This window comes from Xyrauchen texanus, chromosome 1 (genome assembly GCF_025860055.1).
Source record: "Xyrauchen texanus isolate HMW12.3.18 chromosome 1, RBS_HiC_50CHRs, whole genome shotgun sequence".
In the NCBI taxonomy this organism is placed as follows: Eukaryota; Metazoa; Chordata; class Actinopteri; order Cypriniformes; family Catostomidae; genus Xyrauchen; species Xyrauchen texanus.
In genome coordinates this window covers 36,146,732-36,169,509 of record NC_068276.1, presented here as the reverse complement: position 1 = coordinate 36,169,509, position 22,778 = coordinate 36,146,732, and the positions used below count along the sequence as shown (strand labels likewise).

The 22,778-nt window shown below is 37.3% G+C and overlaps 1 protein-coding gene across 1 annotated transcript in view; it reads right to left on the bottom strand.

The window, feature by feature from the left end:
* The window catches only part of LOC127622236 (cyclic AMP-responsive element-binding protein 3-like protein 1), a 47,107-nt gene extending 25,462 nt beyond the window's left edge, over nucleotides 1–21,645 (bottom strand). The window contains exons 1-2 of the mRNA XM_052096306.1: nucleotides 21,235–21,645; nucleotides 4,025–4,229 (exon numbers count right to left, since the gene is read on the bottom strand). Of these exons, the coding sequence (XP_051952266.1) occupies nucleotides 4,025–4,229; nucleotides 21,235–21,327 (298 nt within the window). The 5' untranslated portion in view covers nucleotides 21,328–21,645. The remainder of the gene's footprint in view (nucleotides 1–4,024; nucleotides 4,230–21,234) is intronic.
* Nucleotides 21,646–22,778: the final 1,133 nt, after the last annotated feature.

The following is a 22,778-nucleotide window of genomic DNA, read 5'->3' as shown; positions in this document are numbered from 1 at the left end:
TCTGTGTGCTGTTTTAAAGACCAGAACCAGAACCTTATGGCCCAAATGGGTCTAAAAATGTCATGCAGGACTGTGATGAGCACATTTTGATCACATTTTAACCACATCGCCATAGTAACTCACGCCTCACGTTTTATTAAGAGTGACAGATCGTGAACTGGACCAATCAGCTGTGTGTAAAGTGACATCTATGATGCAATAAATTCACTCCCCGTGTATCTCTCGGTCCAAATTAAAGGGCGCTTCACAGGGAAATGTACTGTACTGTATATATTTAAAGAATTTAGATTATACATGTTAAGCTTTAACATAATAGAATATAATACATAATAAGATTATTTATTTAAGAGATTGGAGAACCTTGTATCTATTGAGCAGCAGATTAAAAAGGCATTGAGTTTCTTTGCATTTCTTTACATACTATACCTGTATGCACTGCAGTGAGTGATGCTGAGAACCTCAGAAAAATACTATTGGCAGAAGTGTTCATAAGGTGATTCTCACACTTGAAACATGCATTTATTGTGTGATGTGTCTTTTCACCTTTTCACAATTATACTGGTTCAAATTATATTGAAGGCTATCACACAAAGTAACATGGCTTACATTTTATTAAATTATACAAGGCTTTTAATTTTATTTACTTTAAAAGCTTTTACATTTTAAATAAATACAGATTTGTATGCTTTAAAATTAATAAGCCTGTACGTTCTTATTGTGAACATGAATTCAGTTACACATTACATTCATTTATTTTTTCCATCAGTCACCTCAAACTTTTGGGGCAGCAGCACTGGCTCAACTTGCTGTGTAAATGTTTAAATTCTTCACATTTTCATAATGATCTCTTGATCTTCAGTGGAGAAGTAAATCACACTGAATTTCCTTGCGAGAAGTAAATTGTGCCGACTTTCCCCTAGCTTCATGCATTGGATGTTCATGGCAAACGTCACTCATTCATGTGCTTCAGGGTTAAGATTTCTACCACAAACTCAGGATCAAACTCTGAGTTGAAAGACAACGTTTGTAGCGAGCATCTTGAGATCACTGGCTCGATCGGTTTGGCTTTATCTGTTTTTGTCAACCTGAAACTTAATATGAAACTGAGTTTGTTCAACTAGCTGCGTGCAACAGGCCTCTAAAGGTAATGCAAACCAGCTTCTTTTTACACAGTTAACACAAAATGATGGGAGAGGGCAGGTAAGAGATTGCTGGGGGCAGGTAGGGTGGCTAGAGAACAGCTTTACATGTCTGGATGCTTCAAAGAGGAGGAATCGATAAAACATTATGCGGTCTTGTAAAGGAGGATGGCAGGTTTTTCATGTTAATGTTCTGTTGGGGAAGGATATCAGCAGGAGTTTGATTACAACAGAAGGGGAAAGCTCTTTAGGAGTTCTGCTATTTGGAGGAGAGGACTGGATTTTATACTTTTACGCTCTATGTCAGTGGGGAACCTCTGTGAAAGGCCACAAACCATCAACTCAATACAGCTGATTAGACCGTAAGAGTCTCTCCTTCATCAACATCCACTAAAGCAAACATGCGTATACGCATATTCTCTATTGTGAAAATTTTTAAAATATTAGAATTATAAATTATAAAGCTTTCTCAACCCAGATTAGAACATATTATTAGTACTCTTTCACATGGTCAGATATGTCAGAGGGGTTATCTCTGTTTCTCTCTTTCTCACTTTCACTCTATATGCCAAAATAAAACAGGTCTATACACAAAACATTACAAACATTTTACAGGAATAATTAACTAAAAAAGGAAAATTCTGTCATCATTTCCTCATCATTATGTCCTTATGTCCATTCTTTCTTCTGTGGAACACAAAAGGAGGAATTTTAAAGGATCGCCAATTTCAATACAGTACAAAGCCAGTTGTGTGACTCACTTTAAAGCTCAAATAAATTACCACAAAGTGAATGGAACTCATGCATTATATTCGATAACTGAAATTATGTGTTGTTTCCTACCAAAACATTTTATGCCTTCAGAAGTCTTGGAATATGACTCTTGAGTCACATGGACTATGTTTATGGCACATATGGGTCCATTTTTAAGCTTTGAAGTGAGTTACTATCAACTGCCATTTTATTGAAAATAGCCAACGGTTCAACTAATTTTTAGTTGAACTATTCCTAAATATTTGAAATTCAATGTCAGTGTTTCTCTTTGTGGTAGCTAAAGTGTGGATCAGAGCTGTTTAGTTCTACATGGAAATCTCCCAATACCCTCACTTATGCTCTATAGGAACTAATTTCTATTGGGTCATGTCCATAGGGCACTCTAAGGCTTTGATGTCTGAGGGACAGCAGGTATCACAGTGGGGTGACTCCAGGCCGGGGGAGACGGAAGGGCGATGCTCATTAGCGGGTTTAAAATTACTGCAGAGCAACAGGAGACAAAGCAGTGAATCAGCCAGTGCTCACTTTAACTGCCAGCTAAAGACACTCACAGTCTTTATACCACAGACAGGGGTAGGTTTGTGGTCAAAAGAGATATCACACACTGCTGCAACACCTGAAGTCACTGTGGTCATCTTAGCTCTCTTAGTAAAAAGGCATACAGAACGAAACAGTAACATGAACATTATTTAAAATTGTAATTTGGTGCAGGATTTCAGCTTTTACTTTGGGGGTTCAAAGCATTTTGGTGCTCAGAGCAGTCTGGCAAAAAGGCTCAAGAAATCCTAGAGGCCCTTCATGCTACTTTGAGGCTTTGTGAATTCACTGGAAAACCCTCACTGGAGCCTCAATGGAAAGAAGCTTCACTCTTCGTCTGCACACACATTCCTAACATAGTCAACTCAAGTTCAGTATGATGCAACACTCTGAGCCAGCCTCTACCTCAATTCTCTACCTATTCTCCATCTAAAGCTGAAAACCAGATCCCTTTTTTATGTTATGGATGACTACAGCTCCCTGGCCATGGTGTGTTAAAAAAGAGAGAAAGACAGACAGACAGAAATAGTGAGCGAGTGTGAGTGTTGGCTGTCTTCCTGGAATTCCCAGCTTCCTATGGTAGACTGAGCTCTTGGCTAGAGCTGCATCAAGGAACCCTGTGATGCACGGGTGCTCCGGGAGATAAGGAGGAGAAAGAAAGAGAGAGACAGAGAGAAAAGGAGACTTCACAGACAAATAAATCTGTTGATAGTTAACCCTTTGAACAATGCAAGACTAGTAAATTCTATCAATCTCCACTTGATTTTGTAGAAATAGAGCATACAACCAAACGGGTGGGCAATTTTCTGTGTGACTAGAAAAGTGTGAGTTAGAATGTGTATCGATATGGATTTCCTGATTTGATTTGATTCTGATAAAATTTTGTAAGTAAATGTCCATGTCCAAATGTCCAAAAATCAGCTAATCCTTTCAATTCAGGAAAACTTCTAACTTAGTACATTATGAAGAATATAATTATAAAAAAAACAACAATAGGGCCAAAACTATGCAGTTCAATTAATATTTTTTAACAGATATCATAATCAAATCAACACAGCCAAAACTGAAGTAAATTTTATAGGTGCGCACAGTAATTTTTTTCTCATTTATAAAGTTTTACTTCTAAATAAAGTTGAAGTAATTTTGAAACGTATGTATAAAATAATGAGCACTCAAATGAGATGAAGACTCCAGTCTTATTAATAACCTTATAAAAGCTGGTTTATTCTACATGAAGAGGGTCACCTCATGGGGGCTGCCATGTTAGTATCACATGACTAGCTGAAAACTACTCATTTAATCTCAGTAACCGCCCTGTTATTGGACATTTTCTCTCATGGATTGAAGTGCTGCATCCACTTCCCTAGGTGTCAGTGTAAGACCAAGATGACATATTCATAATCTGAGTGCACCTTTAAAGTAAAATATAAATCTTGCTATATTAAGAATCAATATCAAGATTTTTAAAATGAAGATCGTGATTAATCATAAAATCGATAGTTTTACCTGGCACTAGTGTCTAGACAGGGGACAGAATGGGTAAGGTAGTGGAAAACACTATGCAGTTTGCTAACCTGCATCGTCATCTGATTTGATTGGCATGGAGGGGCTCTGTGGGGCAGAGTCCCCGCTGAGAGAGTAGCTGTGATCTGCATGGATGTCAGGGGTTGCAGGGTCCAGATCCATATCCAACAATGGGTTCCTCTCTGCCAACAGATGATCATCAAAAAAGCTGTTGAAAAGGTCATTGGAGAAGTCCTCCATCTGCTCTGAGAAGTGCTGTGAGGAGAGACCACAAGAGAAATACATTTTAAAAGGCTTTAACATATGCTCTTACACAAAGAACAATAAATTATTTGGAAGACAAATTCATCCCACCACATATTATAACCCATGGACAAAATATTGTTTAGAGATATGTAATAAATATAGCCACTCTTAAAAGCAACACAGATGAAACTCTTTAGCTTGCAAGGTGTATGTGGTAGAAAGAAAGGGATATCAACAATGTCAGATATGCATTCTTTTATGCGTGAATGCATTTTTTTTTTACATTGCATGTGCATGCACACACATACCTGTCTTCATAGGGCTGTATGTGCGTATGTGTTTGCTAAGGAGGGGTTTGACGAAGGTGTGTGAGGACCTGATAATGTTTACATCCTGGTGAGCAGGGACTGTGTGTGAATGACACACCTATGGAGCAGTAAACATATGAACAAACTGCTATGCGCATATCACATCAAACATACGCACACATGTAAGCATTCACCACATCAACCATTGCTGTGCCACAGGTTTTCACACTCCTCCCACCTGTGTGAGCTCCCACACAAACCCCTGACAATTGTGTGATTGACTTCTGTGAATTTAAGACAATGAAAGCTGTGCCATAATGAGTGTTTACTCTGGCTCTCCCCAGTCTCCCTAACACAGCCTCAAAAATAAAGACCTGTAAAGAAAGAATGAAATTTCAGAAAGAAAGGAACACTGTAGCTCAGTAACGCATGGCCTCGTGTATTGTGGCATCTGGTAAAACTTGTTGCTCACCATCAGTGTTGGGAAATAACTGACTAAAAGCAGTAAAACTATTACCTCAACTAAGTTTTTGACTAGTGTGTCAGTAGCTCAGCTATTTTTTCCAATATTTAGCTTTTCCAATAACAACTCCAAGATACATTCTCCAACCAGTAGCAGTGTATAGTCACAAAACTCTACATTTAACACAATGTTTTGCACATCAATGGAGACGAGGTATAAAAAACAAATGTGCTTTCCAAAATGTCCTTGCATATGTAATGGGAGCCAACTGGTAAGTGATAGCTGTGTGGTATGTATGACTGGCGCTAGAAGCTGTAGCCTTTAGCCTCCTCATTAGCATGTCTGCCACCCATGCCAGCTGACGTTGGTTTGAATCCCACACAGGGTGGTTTGAGCAGAACTGGTTACAGTGGTGCTGTGACCCGGATGGGAGTAAGGATTAGGAGGGTGAGTGTAACGGGAGCCAGCTGGTATGTGATTGCTGTGCGATATGTTTAAAACCTCACTTGCCTGGCCTCAAGAGTTGCACTAGTGACTGATGCTAGGGGCTGTAGTCTTTAGCCTCCACGTTAGCTTGTCCACCTCCCATGCCGGCTGACACAGTTTCGAATCCCGCTCGGAGCTGGTCGAGCAGGAACGGTTACAGTGGTGCCATGACCCGGATGGGAGTGAAGTTTAGGGGGATGGGCGTAACTGGAGCCAGTTGGTAAGTGACAGCAGTGCGGTAAACCTCACTCCCCTGGCCTCAAGAGGCGCACTAGCAACTGGCACTAGAGGCTGTAACCTTTAGCCTCCTTGTTAGCGCACCTTCTTCCATACCAGCTGATGCCAGTTCAAATCCCGCTCTGAGCTGGTAGAGCACGACCACATACACATATGTAGAAAATCCAGATAATTTAAGTGAATCAGTTCTTTTGGACACTTTATGTAAATTAATCAATTTAAAAATATATATTCACTAATGTTTTAGCTTTGGGAACTCATTCATTTTAGTGATTCATCCCAAAGATTCATTTAGTTAGTCGGTTCGTTCAGGCGTAAATTAACTAGTTCATCTAAATTATTCACTAATTCACTTGAGCCCCAGCACAGAGTTTGCCTAAAGTCTGTCATCTTATTTGATGCAAAAACATAGTTATCTGATGCTGTTTATCACTATATTTAGACTGTTTTAAACTTTTTTTTATAAAATTGTTTTTTTCTAGTTTATATTCAGTGTAAATGTATTAGTTTAAAGTGATGTCATCCTAATTATCAAGTTATATTAAGTTATATTATTTAAAAACCATCAATATCAATAAGAAAATATTTACTTAATTAAATATCTAATGTAGTTTAGCTACTTTAAGTGATTAATAGCTTGTAGATTTGGAAGCTACAGTTTCAAAGTAGCTTTCTAAACACTGCTCACAATATGGATGCAAGAGAACCAAAGGAGTAGGAAGTCAAACCTGAACTGTCAGTTTTACATATTGACTGTTAAATGACATCCTAGGAACACCCTGATGATGGGGTTTGTGAAATGACGCAGCATTTATGACGTCAGTGCCAAACTAATTGCCACCGTTGGGCATGACAGTATAAACAGTCCCACCCTGAAACTTTGATGTTCTTGAAATGTTCCTGTTCTGAAATGTGTGTAGCGGATATGTTGACGGACCTGATTAATCTTGACTGAATGTGATATTTCAGAACTGTGAGCTTACTCTAATAATTTAAGAATGAGGCTCTGTGGGTTTTAGTAGCAGTGAACAATTTATCATATCTTAATAATTTTTCAAATGATACAGGAGCCTATGACAAAATGTAAACACAGCTGATCCCTATTACAGCAAGGCCTCATGAAGGAGCTTCTGTTAAAAAAATATTTTTTAAACTATCCACGTGCTCACCTTTCTGGTCTGTGTGGCCCCTGTATACTTCTTTTTTCCTGTTTTGACAAGTATTAGTTAAGAGTTTGTCATGCCATCTCTGTCTGGTCTCTGGTAAACCTTCCAGGGCAAATGGTAATGATGCGATCCTGGGGTGCTGATGCAAGAGTTCTGAAGTTCCACATCTGGAATTCTCCACAGAGGTAGATGGAAATTTCAGAATTTCAAAGAACTTGTTTTCATCCCAATATCTTCAGGGAATGGGCAGAGAGAAAGAGAAATGTGGAAAAGTATGTTCCTTTCTTTTGGATCAGATTTTAGGAGATATGAAAGCAGGTCATATGAGGGCAACCTGATATGAAAACAGGTTGTCATTTTTCAGCCTTATTATACCTTTAATTTTTAATAATAATAAAAAAAAAGCACATGTATTAAACCATATTTCTCCAGCAAATAATGCTAACCTGATTTTTTCCTCAAATATAAAGGCAAAATGCATGTGGAGAGAATAAGCACCACTAAGAATGGAGAATCCCATTAAGATATCTATTGAAAGTGGCCAGAATCAGCAATCCAGCATGGCAACACAGATCAGTGGTAAAAGGGAAGGTCTTCAAGCAACCTTAATGGCAAACATTGAGTTCACACATTCCAATCAACAACAGACCTCTGGGACATTTAAAAGACTGTCAACACTTAAACCCTTAATACAACTAACATACACTGTGAAGTAGAAGCACAAATGGCATAAATCTTTTGTGGCACTCTTATATGTATTGCTGGGGCTTCTTCAGCCCTCTTCCATGACACCTGTCTACTTTAGTTGTCATGTCAGAATCTTGTGCAAAAATAATCTGTTATCTGTTGTATGTTGTATTGAGCATGACAAGGAAGAGAGGGTATATTAGGCATAATGTTAAGGACTGACCATTCTCTTTTATTGCATTTTTAGTTTTTTTTTTTCATACAATGAAAGTGAATGGTGACTGAGGCTTTTCTAAAATCTCATGGAGTCATACAGGTTTGGAATAACATGAGTTTGAATAAATTGTATCTTTTAAATGTTCATTTCTGGGCAAACAGTCCCTTTAAAATATAAGCTTATAATATTAATTTATTTTTTACTTTTTTATCATACGATAGGGCATTTTTACTTGCAAATACTGTCATTTAAAATACCTCTGGTTTGTCACTTTAGTGCTCCTATCTGGTTGTAAAAAAACACAGCTGAAGCAGTGTAATGCATATGCGCGCAGGCTGAGCAATGCCATATTTTTCCATCTGATCCATAAAGTAACGCTTGGGTCATGTCCGGGTCTGAGCAGGCTGGTGAAATGCATGCCTGCTCGACTCATCGCATTCCATTCCTTTATTACAGACCTCCAGCTGCACTCCAGCCAATAGGAATGCAGTATGCAAATGAGGAGAGGGCTTCTCATATTGGAGCTGGAGTGCAGGGTGCACACGGAGCGGCTCGTGCACGTGAAAATAACACTTTCGTTTTTGGAAAATATGCTGATAAAAATTATTCAGCAACAGTGTAATTGGGAATACAGCCAAACCCACAATGTGCCTTTCACGGAGCAGGGTTTTTTCTGATAACAATGAGTCACAATGAGGAAATACATTTTTCAAGTGTCAGTGGCAAAACTGAGACAGACAGAAAAAAGAGGGGGAGACGTTCTTGAACTGAAGCTGAATTTTGCAGATGTTTAGTGTTTACACTAGTCAGTGTGTAATGCATTTAAAAATCTTGTTTCCCTCATGTGAATCATAAATATAAGTTTCAACCACAAAATTATCTGATAAATCTTATTCAGATATTTAAATATGTAGAGCTAATTCTTCAGCTTCCAAACATAAAATACAAACCCACCTGCACTGATCCTGGCTTTCTTGACCTAAATATGAGGGACGGATCCTTCACGTGTGACTATGGAGTGAGGATGCATTTAGCCATATTTTCTCCAAACCAGCACATCTGCACTTTAAAACCAGTTAAAATCCTCAGATTCAGCTTCCAGCTGGCTGCTGAGACATCAAAGATAGGTCAAGGAGGATAGTTCTGAACTAACGCTCATAAAGATCAGATCAGCATGCATAATGAGCCAGAAGCTTTGGAGGCGAGAGATGGGCGCAGAATTTGGAGTTTTCAGGTGAGGGCGAGTGAGAGAGCCAGTTCTCTGCAGGTGTTCACAGGTGAGGGCTGATTTAGATTACAGGCAAGGCGTCAAGTTCACAGCTGTCTTCTCTGACATGTATGCTTACCACCAGACAGAGACACATCTGACTCACCTCCCTGTAGATCAGGACTCACAGGTTCCCAACAAAGTATTTCAAAGAATGCAGCCTAGATGAATATGTTTTTTTCCGTTGTTCAGAGGTTGCCCTTTCATCACTGATAGAGACTTAAAAAAGTACTTAATAATGTTTATGTTCTGCATTAAAGGAATAGTTCACCCAAAAATGAAAATTCTCCCATTATTCACTAAAAATCTTTATTTATGTTCTGCTGAAGAAAGACAGTCTTACACATCTGGGATGGCATCAGGGTAAGTGAATAATGAGAGAATTTAAATTTTTGGGTTGTAAAAAATTTTTTTTTTATAACTTGGTCTCAGATGTTTGTCAAAAATTCCTAAGGAGAAATAATAAAAAAAAGAAACAAATGAGACATTTGTTGTTGTACAGAATTAAATTAAATACATTGTTTTCCAGAAATAATTAAATAAAATGAATACAATTTTATTCATATTGAAATCTCTAAATCCTTTTGATTGCAGACTTTGGTATCTTGGCAAATATGAGCACAATGTGAGACATTGTTGAGATCTCCTCTACAACTCCAGGGGGGTGGGGGTCTAAGAGAAGCAAGGCACTTAAGTAAAAGTTTTTCTCCAATTTATCTAATTTCTGTCTAAGAGAAACAATATTCAGATATTAACTAAATCAAAAAAATATATATATATATATTTTTGTACATTCTTCGTTGTTGTCTATGCAGATCCTTAGAAACTTTTGAAATTAATTACTGATAAAACTTTTGATATTAATTACTGATAAAACTTTGATATTTCACTGAAGGGCTCCTGTTCGCCCCTCTGAAACTGTGTTCCACTACTCGCTCTCTCCTTTTCTCCCATCCTTTCTCTTTCTTCCTTTGACATTCTCTCACCACTTTCTTCTCCTTCTCTCTGTCCCATTCAAGCTTCCAAATACATCTCTTAGGTCCCTTCCCCCTCTCTCTTTCCTCTCCTTCCTCTCTTAATTCCAGTTCCAGATATTTCTTAAGTTTAGCTGTCAGCCACATAGCAAGGGAACCATGACCACAGGAGGCAGTTGGGCTTCAGCCCCACCTCCAGACAGGAGCCGCTGTGAGCCACAAAACCAGGCGAGCTCTTCTGGAGGTAAAATAGTGGGCGGCACATAGCAAGAAAAAGAGAGAAAGAGAGAGATATACAGACAAATTTAAACTGTATTTTCATGACTGAGTGAAAAAGAACAGAAAAGACTTTGAGGCCAACTGTAACTTTTACGGTAGTGGATCAGTGTTTAACTGAAAGGAAATCCTAGGGATAAAGGAATCCCCACAACTCCCATCTATTTACTGCTACTGTTGCACTTTGGGCAGGGTAGGGGGGTCACCCAGATGTGTTCACCATCCCCCTGCTTCAGATTGCTCTGCACTCTGTAATTTTGCAAGTCCAAATTGGCTCTCTCAAAAGAGCCTTTGGCAGCACACAGCCCCGAGCAGAACAGTATGCTAGACGGAGACCAAAGAGCTGGTTTAGTCTGCTCTGTCTAGCCACAGTAAGGGAGAGGAGAGGAAAGGGAAGAAATTGAATGTAATTAAGCATAATTTTAAATTGAACTCATGAAATAATGCAACAGACCTGGTTGTGACAGAAATTAAACACATTATCCACTGCAGTGATAATACAGTACTGTACACTACAATAACTCTCATTACTAACATCTCTGCCATACGCCAGATTTAAAATCTTCCTTGGAATTAAAAGCCATTATGTAATTAACATAATCATCCAGGTCTTTGATCCTCATCAGAGAGGGAGACTGGGAAAACAAAGGGAGATTTCTGAATTAGGGACCTTGAGGAAAACTGACGACACATTCCTGCAAACACTGACACCCATCTGACACGTTTACTCAGAAGCTCGGGGGTGAGACAGAGTTGAGAGTGGGTAGACATATGCTTCTGCAGGGCTCACAGGCTTAAGATAGGTAAGAATATCTCAGTTTAAAAGCTGGAACATCAAATACACCTTTTGTACATTGCATGTGAAAAAGAGGTTATGCATGCTCTTCGTTGCAAAGGTTAAGAGCAAAAAGACTCATCTCGGCACACCCCAAGAGTAAAGATGCAGAAACAGTTAAGAATTTTCTCAAAACTCTTGTCTGTCTTTGCAGCATAAAGGTTCATTTCAGACTTTCCTGTTTGATCAAGCTTTTGGCAGATATTCAGATCCACATTTGAGTTGTTGTAACACATCTGAATAGAAACAAGATGAATGTGCTAGATATAAGTCAAAAATTGCTGATCATTAGCTGACCACTGTTGGACATTTTCACAATAAATGGAAGAGAGAGGATCACACTACACTGGATGAATTGGAATGTTCTTCCTATCAAGATGGTTGTTAGCAGTTTGTCTCTTAAAAATGAGACAGAACTCTCAGTGTCCTCACTTTGGAGGTTTAAACTACAGTTAAAGGGGGTCACTGAACAGAGTGGTGGGCCGGCATATTTACAATATCCAAAGTTCAGCTCTCTGCAGTGCCTGAGGAAACAGAGAGAGATAGTGAGAGAGTGAGAGAGAGAGAGAGAGAGAGAGAGAGAGAGAGAGAGAGAGAGAGAGAGAGAGAGAGAGAGAGAGAGAGAAGGAAAGAGTGCCTGCCTGGAGAACAGGAGGAGTTCTGACATGTCACTTAACTCATGCTAAAACCTTGGCTTGAGAGGAATGAAGAATAATAAATCTGGGGTATTTAAGTTCTTTTGTGACAAACCAGTTAAGTGTGTGAAACCACTTCAGTTTTTCTTAAAATGTTTGACTGTCCCAATCCACACACACAGTTACATACTGAGCACTAAAATATGTCTAGAGGGCAGTTTTATTTGTTGTGAGGTTATTCCGATTAGAATTTTTGCAATAACAGGGCAGGTGCACGTACTTTAAGCTGGGGTGAAAACAGTCAGCCCCCACTATTATCAGCTAACAACATGCTTTAGCTCGTTCTTGTCTATAATTTATTTCACAAAAGCTGCAAAACTATGCAAAACATCTAGTAATCTGAAAAAAGGGAAGGTGTGGTTTGATATGACCTGAGTTAACACACCTCAATCTCACATCATACTAACTGTTGAATTCGTTATTTTGTGCATGCATGAATCCGTGTCCATGTATTTATGAACACACCTAATCGCAGACTCAATGAACTCGCTATTCTGTCTATTTATGGCTCAAGGTAATAGAGTGCTGTGTAATAACAATATTACGTAACAGACAAGAGTGATCATCTAATACGTCATACAAAATACCCCACTGCCAACAAAGCCCTTTCCCATTCTTCATTCAAAGCCCTTCATTTAACTTCAACTCAAAGCACCTAATTCACTCTTTTCAAAGTTCACCCGTGCAGAATGGATAAGAAATGTGAGTGAGGTTAAGCATGACAGAAGTACAGTTCAAGAATTAATTATGTTTGATCAGGTGATGGATTGTTATCTAGTTTGAAATAGATTGGACTGGACTATTAGCTAGATTGGAACAATAAGGTCTCATGAAAGTTCGTAAGAATAGTCCAAGATGGTGAATTCGTAAGGCTTAATTTGTATGAAAACGTACCAACCAACCAATCACACACGATTCCCTCGTCTCCTTCAAAACTCTCATATTTCCTTTCTTCCATGGTACACAAAATGTATTTGACAATTACAATCACGGTAACAGGTTGATGTTTGGGTTATGGATCAAAATTATGAAATATCTCACAAACGCACGTTCTGAATCTGGAACTTTCTCTTTCATCTGTCATACACAACAAGGCTTTTTCCATTACTATCATGGTAATCTTTACGGTCTGGATAAGTTGTTACACTTCTCCAAAACATAGGGGTCTACAAAGACATGTGGGAAGCGTATGTGATTGTTTTGTGTGTAAGTTGTACGTATTTGTACAAACTAAGTCATATTATATGTAATGAATTCTCATGAGATCAGTTTGGATTGGCTGATTCAAAAAAACGGATGAAAAGCCTTTCATTTGATGGCAGTCTGAGAGACGTGGGTTAAATTATGGAATTATGTATCACTATTATATTTCTCATTGTCCAAATCATTCTAAAGATTATGCAACATCTCTTTAACACTTCTTCCTTTATTCATTTTCCTCTTTCGTTCTTTTTCATTTTTAAGAGCACAAGTTCCATCAGAAGCATTCAATACATCTGAGAGAAAATTCTGAAATAATGTATTTTTCTTCTGCTCCTCCCGTCCAGATGCTACTCACCTAACCTCCCCAACATCATACCTCACCCACTCTCCCTTTCCAGATTTTTGGTAGAAGTTGCCTCTGCCCACTAATCTAGACCATAATTTATTATTTCAGACAGATCTTACGCATTTCAGTAGACATATCCTTAATGGTCTCAGATCAGAACAGAAACCCACTTGAGGACCCCATCTTCTGAATGCAACAAATACATCATGCTTTTATTCAGGTATTACATACAGTATGGTGTTCATGCTGCCTTGCCCTAACGGCAACATGATCTCAAGAGAATACGTAGTATTCCTACATAAAGTTTGGTTCTATCAAACATACATTCTCTTAAGTTTGCATAGAGATTGAAACGTACAATATTGATGTATTAACAGCATCTAAACATCATCATTTTATGTATTAACACCAATAGAAACATACAAATGTTTACGTGTACTGTTTGAATTGATTAATATTGAATAGAATTAATCAGTTAATTACATTTAATTTATAATCAATGACATTAGTTAAATGCCATTACATTTATTTAATGGAGTTGACATTATAATATGACATTTTATTGGTTTTATACAGTTTTGTGTGATTACTGCTGCCCTATACAACATTTTAAAGACTTATATCACTTTAACCAAAAATAAATTTTAAAATGCTAAAATGAATAAAAACTCTGGAATCCTTTAATCATTTATTAGACATTTATTTTTATTTTTATTTTACAAAGGAGTTTTCAGAATATGGCTAAAAAAACTAAAACCACAAAAGCACCATAAAACAGTAATAAAATGAATCCACACATTTGTTAGCTATAATCTAAATCTTCAGACTGCTTTCTGGAGTGCATCAGGAGATGATTTACAGTGATTAATAATTTAAATTGTACTCTCCACCTCACACAATACTATTGTATGCCATCAGGAAGCACATCGGCTGCAGTGCATTGTCCTTTGGACTACTTTTGTACTGAATTTTGCCATTTTTCAGAATAAAGGATGTGATTAAATGTATCTGCCTGTTATGTGTTTTACTTGCTTTATAAATGGATATGGTTAGGTTTTGGAGTAGGATTAGTGCCCATAAAATGTATATATTGTAACAAAAATGAATGCTACTGTACATTAATCTGCTTGTTACATGTTTTTATATAGTTGAAATGTGGTTATGTTTGGAGGTTGGATAGGGTTAAGTGATCTAAAATATCAATAAAACAGTAAAAATGCACAAATATATTTGGAATCGATATGTGTATTCAAATATAGCTGTAATGGATTTGTCAAAACTTTTCATTTCTAAAGCTGTAAATACGTAAAAAATCATAGTATTCTCATCAGAACACAGACTGAGGAAAAGCTTTAAACCACCCCTGCTATTCAGGGTTTTCATTTTCCTCACGTTAAGACGGTGAATGAAAGGTAAATTATTGCTGATGGTAAATGAGTTTGTATCGTCATACGACAAACTACCACACTGAATTTTTTGCATAGATTTGCTGATGATATTTGAGTAAAATAACATTCTCTTTGTCACTGATTAGATAAATGCTAAGAATCAGTAAGTCACTATAATCCATAAAAGAATGACATAATATGAATAATCAGTGTTGGGTGTAGAATGATAAAATTAACATGTGTTACGTAATCAGAATACTTTACTGAGGAAAGTAACACAATATTCTTTATTTTATACCATAATATCAGTAATAAAGTAACACATTGCTTTTGTGCACTACTGTCCCAATATTGCAAGAAATCAGGAGTAAATGTGTGCAAACTTCAGGGAGGAAACGTAGTGCATGATAGGCATTGTAGTTCTATAAAGTGTGAGGCCAGAAATTATTTAGCAGAGACAAGTCACTTCTATTTAAATGAATGGGAGAAATTGGAACGCCCAAGAAAGAAGCTCTAGCACACCACATTCAATGGATCTAGAAAGGAAGTCCCGCCTTGTAGGTAAAAGAGCCAATCACCTTTTAGATACAGACATCACCTGTCAATCAACTTGCTCAATCAATCTGTCAATCAATGCGCATTTCATGTTTTAAAGTAATATGAGGTCAACATTTGGTTGAGTGAAACGCAATTAATTCATGTGTTAATACACACTGCAGTAAACGCGTTTAGGCAGAGAGATTATAAGACTAGTCTTTCCACTGGCCACAACATGATACACAGGGGGAAATACTCGCTCAATTCACTGACTTGTGCAGCTAAAGTGCTCTGTGTTAGAGCTCCCTGTAACTGGGCGAATGGGATGAGAAAAGCTGACTCTGGATCTGTGGCTCGGAGCAATGTTCTACATTGATAGTGTAAGCAGAGAAAATGTCTTAGTTTCTAAAAATATTTTAAAAAAATGTTTTATAATAAACAAGTAGTTTGATTCATGAAACAAACCATTTTTATGACATTTTGGAAGCATTAAAACTATTCTATTCAAGTTGTATCAACATGCGCCTTTGAAGTTGTGGCATCTGTATGCACCATGGATCAACTCAAAACAAGCATGCACTGAGGTGACTTAAGTGAAAAATATGTATTTATTCATCAGACTAATTCCTTGAACATGTTATACTGGCTATCCCTTGTGAATATTATCCTGACTTCTGAAGAACATCTCAAGTTGACTCTGGCATTTTCAATGGGCACCTTATATGATGACAAATATGATGCAGGTTCAAGTGTTGAACTTTGCTGCTTTAGGTAAGACAGTGTTTATTCTTCATTATTCATAATGGCTGCCATGTTGATGGAAAAACAAATCATGTATACTCCAGTTATTGGGTCTTTATTATAAATATGACATGAAGATCTACTTTCAAAATATCTGTTTGTTTACAATGTTGTTATGACAAGAGCTTTGTACAGTAGCTAGCATGATCTGTAATGTATCTTGAATGCAATTCATGGCTTATTTGTATGGAATGCGTAGCATAGCAGAAGAGAAAGTGGCTGTGAGAAAAAAGTAACGTTAAAGTAAAGTAACACTTTAATTTCCATAAAGAAAATACTTTTTAATTACTTAAGTTATTTTTTAAGGAGTAATCCAATATTCTAACGATTTACTTTTAAAAGTAACGTTACCCAACACTTTGAATAATAATAATTGGATTTCAGTGACTAGACATTCAAGGTAGCCTATATTTCTTTATGGTGATAAAACTTCTGTAACTTATTTTCAATTGTTATGACTGCTCTCAGAGTGAGCTGAGATCAAACGCCTTTCAAATAAACCAGCAGATATGTGTTAATGGCTTTTTGCCAGCATTGACATTTTCCATATTAACAAATGCCTTCTATTTATGAGCCTGAAAGAGACAGATCACAGCAGCCTATTTATGAGATGAGCACAGTGAATCATTCTCTCAGTCACCAAAGCCATTTTCAGTTTATGAATGTGGACAAAAACAACAGTATACTGCAAATCCAGACAGAGAGAGAATCCCAACAAAAGCAGCCTTTGCTATGGAATATTCTGTAGAACAATAGAAATACAGCACATATATAATATAAAGGAATTTAAATAATAGAAGCCTGAGATTCTTTATGCTGTAGTGGTAATATCCTCTCTGTGATCTTAGCTTTAACACACATTTGAGTGAGACCAAGGGCATAGCAGACGCGGGGGGACACATCCCCCACACTCTTTAAAAGGTGATTTTTGTCCCCCACACTTTTCCAAGCTAAACCCCTACCGAGTCCAAATGGTGGATTTATATACAGTATTCTTTGCGCTTTGTTACTTTGGCCTGATTAAGCGGCCATCCAGCCAACCATCAGTCTATTAACGCATCTCCATTCATTTCTACAAAGCCGCTTTCAACAATGCTCATTTATCCATGTTTTTTTATCGGCATTGATGTTGATCTAAATTAATAATCTAGAGATGAGGAACACACAAATGAGAGTTATTTATCGGCATATAGTTCTTGATTGGCAGCATTACGTGAAATGCAGAAAAAACTAAGGACAATCCTTCTTTCAAGCACACATTGTAAGTGGAGTTTATATCAGAGAATGAGTCTTCAAGTTATGCTTTTTACATTATGTTTGTGAGGTAATAGTTTGATCGGTTGTTTTTGCCAACTTAAGCAGATTACTCGATCAGTGTTAAATATGAAAAGATATTTTAAATATCAGCTCCTGTTTTTTAACTCTTTGTTGGTGTGCAGTCGTCAATCTGTAAGAAAAAGTTAGATCTGCTGTAAACAATTATGTATTTTACTGAAGTGAATAGATATGTAGACACACTTTTTTATTCATAAAAACGTATGGACATTATTCAAACTCAGTATAATTAAAATAAGACTATTATTGTTGTCTTATGATAAAAGTCATGCTCAGCAGCTCACAAACTGTAGGGAAATGATAGATTTGCTTTGTTATTCTAATGCTTAAAACCTCAACTAAAGTCTCTTTGTAGGTCTGTAGACATACACATTTGAAAGGATTAAAATATTCTTTTGATTGTTGATTCAGTGACTAACTCCACAAGATGCCCTTTATTTTTGCAGCTAATTCTGCTAAATTTTGCAATTATTTTGTAATACTTAAATCTTTAAAATACTACAAATATTAGAAGTAAATAATATATATATATATATATATATATATATATATATATATATATATATATATATATATATATATATATTAATGTATTACTTATGTAATACTTATATATAAATATATATACAGCAATATATTAACACAGCACTGTAAGTGTTGGCTCTGTGCGAGCCATCTACTGACAGCTGTGCTCCCCCCACCCCCACTTTTAAAATGACTGCTATGCCCCTGAGTGAGACATACAGATTTTCACCCTTCAGCACAAGCCATGCAATTGCAGTAAAGTCTGGATTTAAACACACAGAAGTGCAGATAAAGATAGAGTCACAGAGTGGAGGAATTCCAGGTTATAAATATATCCCAGCTCTACAGTGCTGGAGTGAACCATCAACACTTTATAAATATAATGGCGGAGTGATTGAACAAATTCACACTATTATCTCATCCTGAGGCATGTGTGTGTGTGTGTGTGTGTGTGTGTGTGTGTGTGTGTGTGTGTGTGTGTGTGTGTGTGTGTGTGTGTATGTGTGAGCGTGTATTTATCACTTTGTGGGGACCAAATGTCCCCATAAGGATAGTAAAACCCGAAATTTTTGACCTTGTGGGGACATTTTGTCGGTCCCCATAAGGAAAACAGCTTATAAATCATACTAAATTATGTTTTTTGAAAATGTAAAAATGCAGAAAGTTTTCTGTGAGGGTTAGGTTTAGGGGTAGGGTTAGGTTTAGGGGATAGAATATAAAGTTTGTACAGTATAAAAACCATTATGTCTATGGAAAGTCCCCATAAAACATGGAAACACAACACGTGTGTGTGTGTGTGTGTGTGTGTGTGTGTGTGTGTGTGTGTGTGTGTATTTATGCTACATTGTGGAGACCAGCCAGCGGCCACCACGAGGGAAAAGTAAACATACTAAACTGTTTTTTTTAATGTAAAAATGCAAAAAGATTTCTGTGAGGGTTAGGTTTAGGGGCAGGGTTAGGGGATAGAAACCATCAGTAGATCTGTATAAAATCCATAAAATGCATGGAAGTCTATGGAGTGTTCCCACAATAATATAAAAACAAGTTTTTATATTATTATAAAATATTATGTGTGTGTGTGTGTGTGTAAAACCAGGAGTAGTGAGGGCAGTTTCCTCTCAGAGGGTACAAGGCAGTCATTCACTGAGTCTTCAAGGGCCAGCATCTTTCACACACACACACACACACACACACACACACACACACACACACACACACACACACACATACACATGCCAAAGATTGAAGAGGGGGATCATGGAGGGTCTGGAGTGGTCTTTTACAGACTTCCATTCACACCCACAAAGGAGCACAGTGGCATGCATATGCTCATGAACACATACACAGACAGTTATCAGGAGCTGTGAATGAGCCTCCTTCAGTGATGAGCCTCTCTCTTTTCTCCATCAACACTCTCCCCTCAGTCCCTCCAGTTTGCCCTCCTTACAGGGCAAACTGGAGCACAGCTGTTGCTCAATGAGGGACATCTGGATTGAATATTACCTTTAAAATACCCTTAAAAACAGACAGACCAGCAAAGAAACAGTCAGACAGGCACTACTTATCTGTCTCTGTCTGTCTGTCTATCTATTTGTTTGTCTGTCTGGCTTTCTCTCCATAGGTGGGTCATCAATTCAAATGGCAAGCTGAAAAGGGCGGTGCAGCCATATGGCTGGTATAATATATTAGCCTATACATTTTATTATACAGTATATGACTACATACTGTGTTTTAGAGCATAATATTTAGACTCAGGGAGGTTATAAGACACTGTGTGCCGATCCCCCTCAGACTCTATGAAAGATGATGCTGCATCTCCCCTGTTAAAATAAAGGTCAAAACTGTTCCATCTTGCCTGGCCCTCATCACAGTTGCATGTGTGATGTCTCACTCTCTCTCTCTCTCTCTCTCTCTCTCTCTCTCTCTGTCTCTTTGGGAAAGAATGAATAGAACCTCAGCACAAATGTGTGTCAGTCAGAGGCATGAGCTATAGGAGTGTCTGAATCACTGTGGAAACTGCAGAAATGTCCTGAGCTCCAAATGGATCACATGCACATGGAACACAATTTATGTTAGCCTCAACTTAATGACATCTACAACAAAAATTGGTATATAATACAGCTCTACTTTCCAACTGACCTAATTCAAGTCTGATGATAATCACAGAGCACTGGAAATGACCAAATTGTGTTTTCTCTGTGAGTTTTTGTAGAACATTTCTGCTGATTATTTGTTGAAGACACCTGTACTCTTGACCAGCTTTAGTTTTAAAAATGTTAATGTTTTGGTAACATTTCTTTGAGTGGGTATGACCAAAGAGTACTCATACAGGCCTTATTAGCTGATTTAGCTCACAATATGTTATCAAAGCTTCCTGCTAATAACACCAACATAAGAAACATATCAGTTGGTTCTCGTTGGTAAAGAATTTTAGCTTTTTCATTTTTCTACAATAAACATATCATTAATCCAAATGGTCTCAACTGAATGAGCTTTCTAAGTCTATTACTTTACTGTGCCAGGTAAACTTATCAGGTGTGGAAAATGCAATATAAATGTGTGTGTATCTGAAGTATCCTGTGACATTATTCATTTTTATTGACCAGAACTTTTATACAGTAAAGTCTGTAAATTCACAGGTTGTGGCCGGACACGAGAAACAGGATGAAGCTATCTGTGGGAGTGGTTTGGAAGCAATATATGGGCGTGGTCTGGTTAATAACGATGGAAGCGGGAATGTAGGCGTGGTTTGACCAAACAGCCGTTTAACTAACGCCCCCCAAAGGTCCGGCTGAGGTTGGAAAGTGCCCCTACCTTTGTGCAGCTGGACAAACTTCACAGCTTGACATCTCCTGATCTAGTTTAGGTTTAATTTGCAGCACAATATGCCAGACATGTGTGACAAATAAACATTGAATTAAACAGACTAAATCGTATGCAAAACGGTGTAACCTGAATAAAAGTTCCCGTCTGATATCACATTTCATGGTCAGTCTGGCAATATCACCAATGACTGTTTATCGAACGAACGATGGAATATAAACATATAGGATGTAATGACCCTAATCTGGTAATAATAACTATATGCTGCAACTGATATATTTATTAACTCAATGAGGTAGTATGATATAAAAGACTAAATATAAAGACAGGAAAAATACTATTGAAATTATTAAGACATTCAGCTGGTAAAAACACATTCTGACTCTTTTTTTCTCTTTCTGTTGTTAATCATAATGATGGAAGATGCTGAGGAGGTTTGACGTACCACATTGGATAAGAAATCGCTCTCATTCAGATCCTCAAGGTCCAACAGGTTGGAATTGGGAAAAAGTTTGTCCGAAGCGAAGTTGGTGTCCATATCGTCTTTGAATAACAACAGTCTTTAAAAATAATAAAAATAACAATACGTTGAGACAGGTTGCAAAATATAGCCTACTGTTGAAACTGAATAGAAAATCGCAACCGGTTATATTTGAGGCTTAAGCGACGCGCGCTCGTCTGCACTGGGAAGTCACCTTCATCCACTGAGCGGCTATATTCTTTCCATTTACACTTACGGTGTCAGATAAATTGGAAGTGATTAAAGCGAAGGAGACGTGTATGCTTCTTCCAAATCTGTTTCATTCATCTGCGATGAATCTCTATGGGGAAACTCGAGTAATACATATTAATGTTATCCCCGCCCTACTTTCGCTCTTTGAGCACACCGGGTACGCCCACCTTTCCTCTTCATTTAAAGAGACAGTGTATTGATTTCTGAGCGTTGTTGAACGTTGACTCACATAAGACTGAATTAATTACAGTACAACTCTGAATGCAGTGTACTGTGCCCATTTTATGTTAATAATAAAATGTTTTACTTAATAAAAACTAATTTCTAGTTCAGCCAACTGTAAATTCACAATACGAGAAATTGTGTAACCATTTCAATTACTTTTACATGAAGATAACTGCAACCGTAGCTTCTGAAAATAGGTATGTCTTGCAAGGCAAGGCAGTACATACAATACAATACTTTGACACTGACACACAGTATGCTTCAACCCTTAACACAAAAGATGACCTCCTAAAATCACCACACAATAACTAACAGTGGCATCAAAAAACTAAAACAATAACACAATAATAAGCAAATTGCAAAAAAAAAAAAAAAAAAGCTGTGAATGAATCCCTTAAGCTGCAAAAAACGCAATTTATTTTATTTTACAATGAAATGTACTCTTGGTAGGCTACTAACATGGTTTTGTTTTAAAGTAATGGCTACATGTTAAAATCTTGGCACGGCAGTAAGAAAAGTTGACAAGAACAATCTCAAATATGATCTGTAGCAAAAAAAAAAAAAAAAAAAACATATGACATGGCCTAATTATGAACAGAGGTCAAATTTAAGTGCTGACATTAAACAGGTCCCATGCAGTTTTGGGGACCTCAGTTTAGACTCTTTTGATATTGAGGCAGTCTTTTGAAAATCACCAACTGTTATTAACATAATATAATAATAAAGGCTACAGGTAAGTTAGGTATGAATATATATGTGATATTGATGTATTAGAGGGATGGTATTGGATGTTGGAGACAGTGTGATGTTAGTTGTTAGCGTCATGTGCCCTGTATTATAAAGTACAGAGGGTTAGTCTTAAAACTAGAACCATAAAGACTGTCACTGTATGAACAGATCACCGATTTAACTTGAATATGAAAACCTTCGGGGTTCACACAACCTATTTTTCATCATATTGAATGACACCTTTTCTCTGCATGATTGTATAACAGTTATGTAATTGCAACACATCAATTCACTAAGACATA